General features: G+C 51.9%; 1 protein-coding gene across 2 annotated transcripts in view; it reads right to left on the bottom strand.

The window, feature by feature from the left end:
- Positions 1-431: 431 nt before the first annotated feature.
- Positions 432-9,045, bottom strand: part of ARHGAP30 (Rho GTPase activating protein 30) — a 17,816-nt gene continuing 9,202 nt past the window's right edge. The window contains exons 3-13 of one of the 2 annotated variants that reach the window (XM_008580230.1): positions 8,817-8,961; positions 7,823-7,905; positions 7,551-7,658; positions 6,887-7,014; positions 6,222-6,393; positions 6,031-6,134; positions 5,876-5,953; positions 4,963-5,352; positions 2,411-2,676; positions 1,973-2,318; positions 432-1,333 (exon numbers count right to left, since the gene is read on the bottom strand). In XM_008580230.1, coding sequence (XP_008578452.1) covers positions 687-1,333; positions 1,973-2,318; positions 2,411-2,676; positions 4,963-5,352; positions 5,876-5,953; positions 6,031-6,134; positions 6,222-6,393; positions 6,887-7,014; positions 7,551-7,658; positions 7,823-7,905; positions 8,817-8,961 — 2,467 coding nt within the window. In that variant the 3' untranslated portion in view covers positions 432-686. Of the gene's footprint in view, positions 2,319-2,410; positions 2,677-4,962; positions 5,353-5,875; positions 5,954-6,030; positions 6,135-6,221; positions 6,394-6,886; positions 7,015-7,550; positions 7,659-7,822; positions 7,906-8,816; positions 8,962-9,045 lie in introns of both variants that reach the window. The other variant, XM_008580229.1, reaches the window with a different exon arrangement.

Genomic DNA, 9,045 nt, shown 5'->3' with positions numbered 1-9,045 from the left:
TCCTCTTTCCTAAAATAAGTGGAAGTTATTCCAAAGGAAAAAGGAGAGGCCAGAGAGATCTATCTGTACAGGACCTCTCTTCCACAAGGTGACTGGAGGCAGGGGCAGGGGGAGCTAGAGAGGGGTCCAGTCTCTCCAGCAAACACTTAGGGCTTCAAAGAACTTCCTGGACATGTTCCTCCCAATATGGAGTTAAGAGGGTCAGAAGGTATCCAAAGGTCCAGGAATAGGACAAGAATGGGTGACTCTAGACGTGTTTGTGTATGGAAAGTTCTGACCTGGCCCTGTCCTCCAAGTCTCTACCCTGGCCTTTCACAAAGAGAAGTTAGCCTTGACAGGAGGGCCAGAATTTGGTTGGAATTCTTCCTCTGTTCTGCACTTTGAGAAACCTCTAAGTTTTCTGCCTACCCTATGTTCGTTCCCCTTGGCCAATGATCCCACTTCCTGCGAACAGGATCTTGGTGGCCTTCTTGGGAATCTCCTAAGAGATAAGTGCTTTGTGACTGAGACAAGCTCAGAAAAACCAATAAAGGCAGTGCATCTCACAGTCAAAAATAGAAGTTAGAGGACCAACCCTGTAGAGTTAGGCACTACCGCTGCTCAGGCTGCAGAAGAGGCAATTAGTCAGGGCCGGCAGAGATTCAAGACAACTTATTAGTCCCCCTTGCCCAGTACTCTGGTCCTAATCACAGTCTCTCACCTTTCCCAGGGTTAGCCTGTGTTTCAAATGCATATGATCGGCGCTGGGGGCACATAAAGGGGTCAGGAGGTTGGAGTTCTCTGGGGGGTAGACTAAGCCGACTCCGAGGTCCGGACCCTTCTGTTCCTTCAGATGGTAGCTCCAGGCAGCTAAGGGGCCGGGGACAATAGGCAGGGATCATGTTACAGGGGGAGGTTCTGGGGATAAGGCTGTAGTCCCCACCCCCAGTACAGGTCTGGGTCCTCCGAATTGCCTGAGCCTCAGTCCTCTGGCGATCCCGGGCCAGGGCCACAGCAGCATCAAAGGAAAGACTGCCCCCATTCCTCCAAGAGGATCGGGAAGCTCGGGACCCCCAAGCCCTTTCCCCAGGAGTCCCATCAAGCCGACCAGGCCTTGGGCATGGGTTTGCAGGTGCCACGTGGATCTTGCTACAGATTGCACCAGGCATCTTGGCAAACTGTGGTTTGGGGGGCACCACAGGCACAGAGCGGACCTGTTGGACCTGAACCAGAGTGGAAGCCAGGCGCATGCCCACACCACCAGCTGAGCCAAGGGAACAGGGGCACAGATCATAGCTCTCTGGACTGGGCTGCCCCTCAGCCTCCATCTCTTCTGGCAGGGGTGGATGTGGGGCTTCCTGTTCCATTTCAGAAGATTGGGTGTTGCCCTCTTTGGCACTGTCAACCCCCAGGGACTCTATGCCTGCCCTTTCAGAAAGGGAGCTTTCTTCCGAATGGTCACCTCCAGCCCTCTGGTCTCCCTCAGCCTCTCCATCCCCAGTCTTCTGTTCCTTGCTGACCTCCCCTGCTCTTCCTTCAGCTGCTGCTTCTGGTCTTCTGCTGTCTTCACCATCTTCTGGGTCTTCTCTTGCCTCGTGGTCCCCATTCCCCTTCTGTTCTTTGACTTCATCCTCTCTGCCTCCCTCTGCTTCTTGTTTGTGTACAACTTCCCAGCTCTCCTCAGCAACTCGGTATTCCTGGGCCCCATGCTCTGGGTCCCGTTCAGCTTCTAGCTGGGCTTCCTCTCCTTGCTTAGCCTCTTCTCTCTCAATATCTCTTTGCTCCTCCTTGTCTTTATTCTGCTCTCCTCCTGGTACCTCCACATCCTTAGCCTCCTCCATACTTTCAGCCTCCTTCTGATCTTCGGACTTCTCTCCCTCGGCCTCTGTCTCTTTCCCACTCCCTTCTCTCAAACTGACCGTCATATCTTGGCTTCCCCCAGCCTCCCCTCCTTCCTCACTGGCCTTTGCAACCTCCACCTCAGTCTCTGGACTCTCTTCAGCCTCTTCCCTGATGTTCCATCTGCTTCCAGGCTCACCCTCCTTGTCCTCCCCATTGTCCAGGCACGCCTGCTCTTCCTCAGCCTGTCCAGGAGCCTGTCTTCCACATCTTGTTGCCTCTTGCTCCAGACTCTCTGCACCCTCCCAGGTAGGGGGTTTAGGTCCCAGAAGGGGACTTAGGTCATCATAGGCACTCAGAAAGACTTCCTCCCCACTTTCCTCCTCTACTTCAGGCCCAGGGCCAGCAGAGTCCAGGGAACAGCAGCTGGGAGCCAGGACGAACTGCGCCTCATCCAGAGACAGATCATCCAGCGGCGGCTCCACAGAGAACTCCTCCACCTGTAGGTACAGCACTGTGGCTCAGGACCAGGATGCCCTGTCCACCCTCTGGACTCCATACCATCCCCAAACCTATCCCAGCTCCTCCTTACCTGAGGCCCAACTCCCAGGAGCTCCTCCAGGTAGCCCATCCCAGAGTCGTCCTCCCCAGGGGAGAAGGCTGCTCCTGCTGCTCCTGCCTTGGCCACCTCCCCATCTTCCACCCCCACCCACTCAGGCTCTGAGCTGCTTGAGTCCTCTAGGAAGGAGAAGGAATCCTGCACCTCCTGGGACAGGGAGTCCTCCAGGGCAGGAGCCACGTCCAGTGGGACTGAGTCAGCCAGGGGAGCTGGGGCTGGACTTGCCTCTGACTTCTCATCTGTTGGGAGAAAAGTACCCAGGAATGCAAATGTCAAGGCTAGCCCTGACCCTTTTCAATGTGAGTCTTCCTAGCATTGATATAATAGGGGCCCAACACTCTCAGCATAGATATTCTACATGGCTGATTCTCTCAGACCAATATCTCTAACTATTTGCTATAGATACCTTTATTGAACTTCTACCAGCATTATGCTATACATTTTACAATGCATTGTCTTATTTTCTCCACAAAACAAATTATTATGTAGGATATCATCCCTTATAGATACCTTTATTGAACTTCTACCAGCATTATGCTATATATTTTACAATGCATTGTCTTATTTTCTCCACAAAACAAATTATTATGTAGGATATCATCCTTGTTTTACATATAAGGAAACTGAGGCTCAAAAACATTAAGCAATTTGTCTAAGGTCACACAGGCAATAAGTGGCACAGCCAAAATTTGAACCCAAGTCTACTTAACTTTATAGTCCACATCCTCACCTGCTGCCCTATGCTGCCTCAGAATTTCTCAGCAGTGACACTTCAAGAACTGGAGTCAAAGCAAGGATCAGATCCCAGCTCTACCACTTCCCACCAAATCAATGACAAATTGCTTAACCTAAGTCTCAGGTTCCACTGGTGTAGCATAAGGATAATGGCAATATCTATGTCATACGATTATGAGAAAATGATGCCTGCAATGTTCCTAACACAGCTCTTGGCACATAAGAATCCCTCAAGAAATGTTAGCTGTTAGTATTAATGCTACTGTTATTATTGCCATCGTTTATTATATATTCCCACACTTGTACTTAGTAATCCCTGCTGTATGTGTCTGACATAGACGCCCATGCTTGGGTTCATCAGTGATCTGAAGGCTGCCAGAGATCCCCTCTCCATGGATTTCACACAACCTGATAATATTACTGGATTCCCCCACCCTGAATCTGGGGAGGAAGCTGAAGGTAACGACCTCAAAGCCCAAGGACTAAGGCTTCTGCCCTTCCCAGGGTGGATCCCCTAGCATCATGCTTCAGCCTGGAGTTCTAGAGCCCTTTCCCAGTCCTGGGCAATCCCTGGGTCCTACCTGGGGGGCCAGGGCCAGGGCCAGGGCCAGAGGCAAGGCTTGGCCGGTGCTGTAGAGCAGGGCACTCAAGGCCTCGGGTGAGCCTGGCCAAGGAGACGTTAGAGATGATGTTCGGGGGCACGTTGAGGATAGAGGTGATGTGCAGTGGCAGGTTGACATTGTAGGGGTCTGAGATGTGGAAACCAGCACAGCGCTCTGCTCGGCTGCTACCCCCAGCCCGGATGGCTGACCGCCCAGCTCGTGGTGTGCCTGGCTCAGAGTTTGTGCCTCCCAGTGTCTCTGCTTCAGGCTCCTGTTCACCATCTGCTGTCTCCATAGAATCATTCTCCAANACTCTCAGCATAGATATTCTACATGGCTGATTCTCTCAGACCAATATCTCTAACTATTTGCTTATAGATACCTTTATTGAACTTCTACCAGCATTATGCTATATATTTTACAATGCATTGTCTTATTTTCTCCACAAAACAAATTATTATGTAGGATATCATCCTTGTTTTACATATAAGGAAACTGAGGCTCAAAAACATTAAGCAATTTGTCTAAGGTCACACAGGCAATAAGTGGCACAGCCAAAATTTGAACCCAAGTCTACTTAACTTTATAGTCCACATCCTCACCTGCTGCCCTATGCTGCCTCAGAATTTCTCAGCAGTGACACTTCAAGAACTGGAGTCAAAGCAAGGATCAGATCCCAGCTCTACCACTTCCCACCAAATCAATGACAAATTGCTTAACCTAAGTCTCAGGTTCCACTGGTGTAGCATAAGGATAACGGCAATATCTATGTCATACGATTATGAGAAAATGATGCCTGCAATGTTCCTAACACAGCTCTTGGCACATAAGAATCCCTCAAGAAATGTTAGCTGTTAGTATTAATGCTACTGTTATTATTGCCATCGTTTATTATATATTCCCACACTTGTACTTAGTAATCCCTGCTGTATGTGTCTGACATAGACGCCCATGCTTGGGTTCATCAGTGATCTGAAGGCTGCCAGAGATCCCCTCTCCATGGATTTCACACAACCTGATAATATTACTGGATTCCCCCACCCTGAATCTGGGGAGGAAACTGAAGGTAACGACCTCAAAGCCCAAGGACTAAGGCTTCTGCCCTTCCCAGGGTGGATCCCCTAGCATCATGCTTCAGCCTGGAGTTCTAGAGCCCTTTCCCAGTCCTGGGCAATCCCTGGGTCCTACCTGGGGGGCCAGGGCCAGGGCCAGGGCCAGAGGCAAGGCTTGGCCGGTGCTGTAGAGCAGGGCACTCAAGGCCTCGGGTGAGCCTGGCCAAGGAGACGTTAGAGATGATGTTCGGGGGCACGTTGAGGATAGAGGTGATGTGCAGTGGCAGGTTGACATTGTAGGGGTCTGAGATGTGGAAACCAGCACAGCGCTCTGCTCGGCTGCTACCCCCAGCCCGGATGGCTGACCGCCCAGCTCGTGGTGTGCCTGGCTCAGAGTTTGTGCCTCCCAGTGTCTCTGCTTCAGGCTCCTGTTCACCATCTGCTGTCTCCATAGAATCATTCTCCAAGCTTTCAGGCAGCAGCGGGTTTGACTGGGGACTGCTGGGCCCCATCAGCCCCTCTGGCTCTGTGGAGGAGAGAGAGGGTCAGGTAGGCAACAGCCTCTACTCCAAGAGGCCTCAGGAAAGCTCTGGAGAATACCCTCTGCTTTTTCAGGCCTGAGAGACACCTGGAAGGCACCAGGACCAGCTTCCCTTGACCACTGCTGCAAACCTTCCACCCAGCCAGCAGGTCAAAGATCACCCCACCTACACATACGTAGGGAACCCCCTTTCTTCCCTGCAGATATAGTCACTGGTCATCACTACACACACACACACACACACACACACACACCCCACATTCTCCCTTCTTGTACAAACACTCATGAGGACACACACAGATTAGATGATAAGCTCACACTGTAAATTTAGCTTCTGGCACTGTGGCTGGTATATAATAGGCACTTACTAAATGTTTTGGAAATTACTGAACACAGTTAGCCACAGGTAAGACACCCACAAGCCTATGCTATTGGTCACATGGCACACACACACACACACACACAGACACACACACACACAAGCACAGTAGTGCACACCTGTACTCACCATCACTGGCCCCAGCTGCAGCACTCAATGAGTCCATGCTCTTAGCTGGCCGCAGCACCCCCTTATTGGATTTGTCCTCTGCAAGACAGGGACGTTTATAGAGCCAGGGCTTTGCACACCCATGGCAGGGCTTCCCCCCATCCCCCCAGACTTACCCCTGTCCTCAGCCCCCCGTGTAAATTTACGCTTTGTCTCATGGCCAGAGCGGCCCAGATTGAAGATAGATCTCCACTTCCTGACCTTCAAAGACCCCTTCCTCCTGCAGGGAATGGAGAAATAATTGGGGGTTGGAGCCTGCTGGTCAGTGCAAGGGAGGAGGCCAGGGATCCCAGGGAGGAGGCCTTACTTGTGCTCTGCAATCTCAATGATAGTGTGGTAGGGCCGGATCTGTGGGGGCCCATCACCAGCCTGCAGGATGCTAGGCAGGTGGTAAGGCAGGGGCCTGGGCATAAGGTCCTCAGGGCTGCCTGATGCCCGGGCCCCTGGAAGTGATCGCCATCCACTCTCCATCTCACCACCTGGAAAAAGAAAAGGAATTGGCCAACCAGGAATGGAGCTGAGAGAGGGACCTCAGGAGCCCAGCCCTTCATCATCCCTCACCAACTACCAGGCTAGGGATGTACTCAGAGGCCCCTGGAGAGAGTCCCTCCACATCCAGCTCCTCGAGAGGGTGTCCTCATGGACAGAGAGGGCCAGGAGATCCCAGGACATTGGCCTGGTAGGATGAAAGTGGGTATGAGTCATCACCAGCCTTGGGAGCCAGGGTTATGGTTCAGATGTCAAGCTATGTCCTGGACTAACAGCAGAAGAGTCCTGCTCAAGACCTGACTGCACCATTATCTCTCCAGGGTCCTCTCCACATGACCATCACCAACATCTCTCTATGAGACTCAGTTTTCTCATCTGCAAAATGGGAAAACTGAACTAGTTGATCTTTGAGGCCCTCTATTACTGGGACATGACTCCCCAGACAGAAAGCAGTGATATGTGGTAGGCAGGAAGTACACTGACCAGAGAGGGCAGCACCCCCAAAGAGCTGGTCCACATGCGTGAGGATGAACTCGACGACAATGGACTGCACACGCACTTCCATGAAGGCCGCTGTCCCATTGAAGCCTGAGGCCTCTATGTCCTTAGACCTACAAAGATGAGGAGTCATTCTCCCCCGAGCCCCACCACATTTTCCCATCTAAATTCTCCCTGAAAATACCTTATACTCTCTCTCACATGTCTTAACCCCATCTCCACCTCCAGGAAGGCTTCTTGGACATGCTCCTCAGGATTAATCTCTACTTCCTTTGCACACTGGGGTGCCTTGTTTATAATGAATTACAGAACTTCTCATAGTCTGCCTTGTACCACAGTGAGTGATATGCAGGCCAGTTCACCAACAGACTGCAAGACATTTGCTCAACAAACATTTGGCAAGGACCTATCATGTTCCAGTCCCTCAGCTTAGTGATACAGTGTAGGAAAACACAAAGGCCCTGCTCACAGGGACTTTACTTGATCTCAGAGAAGGGGCTCAGGTGGGTGAGCCTTCCTTTCTTGCTGGGCTTCATGAGACCCCATATCTCTCTCCAGTACACCCACACAGCCACTCCTCATCCTGGGAGCAGCCTCCCAGAGCTTGTCTCTCCCAGGATCCCCACACATTGCTCACACATGTTCCCACCTCAGCAGGTTAGGGGCCCATACGATGGCCAGGTTGCGGGCATGCATGTTGGTCTGGGCACTGAATGAGGCCATGTGCACCAAATGCCGCATGAGGAACTCCAGGGTCCTGCAGAAAGTGGGAGCAGGGATGACACAGGGAACAGCAAGGCAGGGCTAGGGCTGGGGCCTGGGAGCTGGATGGGCCAAGTTGAGGCTCTAGGTGGAGAGAGAGACTGGGCTGTGTGGGGGAAATCAGGACTCTTGGGTTTAGAGGGGTGGAGTCCCACATACCTGTAGTTCAGGACGGGGAGATCTCGAAGCACCTCTAGGATCTTGACCAAGCGCTGAGGCTCCAGTTGCACAGCCACAGCCTCCTGACCAGGGAGGAAGGTACAAGAAGCAGGAGTCAGTTACCCAGCAATGCCCCTGCATACTCCCCAGAGCTTGAGCCAGACCCTCAGGAACAATCTGTGCTGTACCCCCCATTGCCCACCCCAGATCTTCCAAGGCACACTGATGTAATAGAGCTCAGAATCTGGAGCCCACAAAGGAAGGTGGCTGAATCTTGGTTATGCCACTTCAAAGTTTTTGTGACATTGGGCAACTCAATGCCACCCCCTGCCTTAGCGTCGTCATCGGTAAAGCTCTCATACATCACTGGCCCCACCCTGTGGGTACCCTGGGGACCACAGAGTTGTTTCAGGGTATCCAGGAAAGCCTACACCCTTCCAGTCTGGCCTGTGCAGACTGAGTGGGGTGCTGCCACTGTTCAGGGTCTCTCAACGCTGTTGTTCTCACTAAAACACAACTTATTTTTAAAGTGTTACTAAATTCAGGAAAGCATTTTTGTCGTGTGTTTTCTCATTCAAAAGATGTTCCACATACAGTTAATGGAGGAGCATCCTTGAAAAAAGTTGACATGTAAAAAGTGTTCTTATTCTCTTAAGGGTAGGGAAGCTCTGATCTAGGTTCTTTCCAAGGGCCTTTCAGTTCTGACTATCTGGCCTTTACCTCCCTGAGTCTCACCACCATGCTGTGTGCAGTCTGCAGGCCTTAGGGGAAGGACACAGCAGAGGGAGAATGAAGAGACGAGGGACAGGGGAGGGCAAAGGTAGCAGGAGCTAGGAGATTTGGGGAAGAGGGGTCTTTTCCCCAATAATACTTTACTGTGGTCTCCGTCATTCATGGTCACTAGGACTCTGGGTGGCATGTAACACACCTGGGATGTCAAAACTAGAGCGGCCACCCCAAGCCCTGTCTTCCACCCCCCTGCCTCTCAACTCACAGCAAACTTGTCATAGAGTCGGTAAGTGAGTAGGGGATCTGGCAGTTCTCTGAAATAGGCTTTGCACAGGGAGGAGACGCAGTGAATGTCCTGGAGGTAAACATCCCGCCGCAGGTCTGGCTTCCGCTCTGCCTCAAACTCCTGCCTGGGGAGGTGCAGAGTGGTCAGGAGCGGGTAGGGGTCGGGGGAAATGTGGGGAGAGGTGGTAGCTGTACAGATGGGCTCCAGG

The sequence above is a fragment of the Galeopterus variegatus genome, unplaced genomic scaffold (genome assembly GCF_000696425.1).
Source record: "Galeopterus variegatus unplaced genomic scaffold, G_variegatus-3.0.2 Scaffold2044, whole genome shotgun sequence".
Lineage (NCBI taxonomy): Eukaryota > Metazoa > Chordata > Mammalia > Dermoptera > Cynocephalidae > Galeopterus > Galeopterus variegatus.
This window is presented reverse-complemented; position numbering and strand designations above follow the sequence as displayed.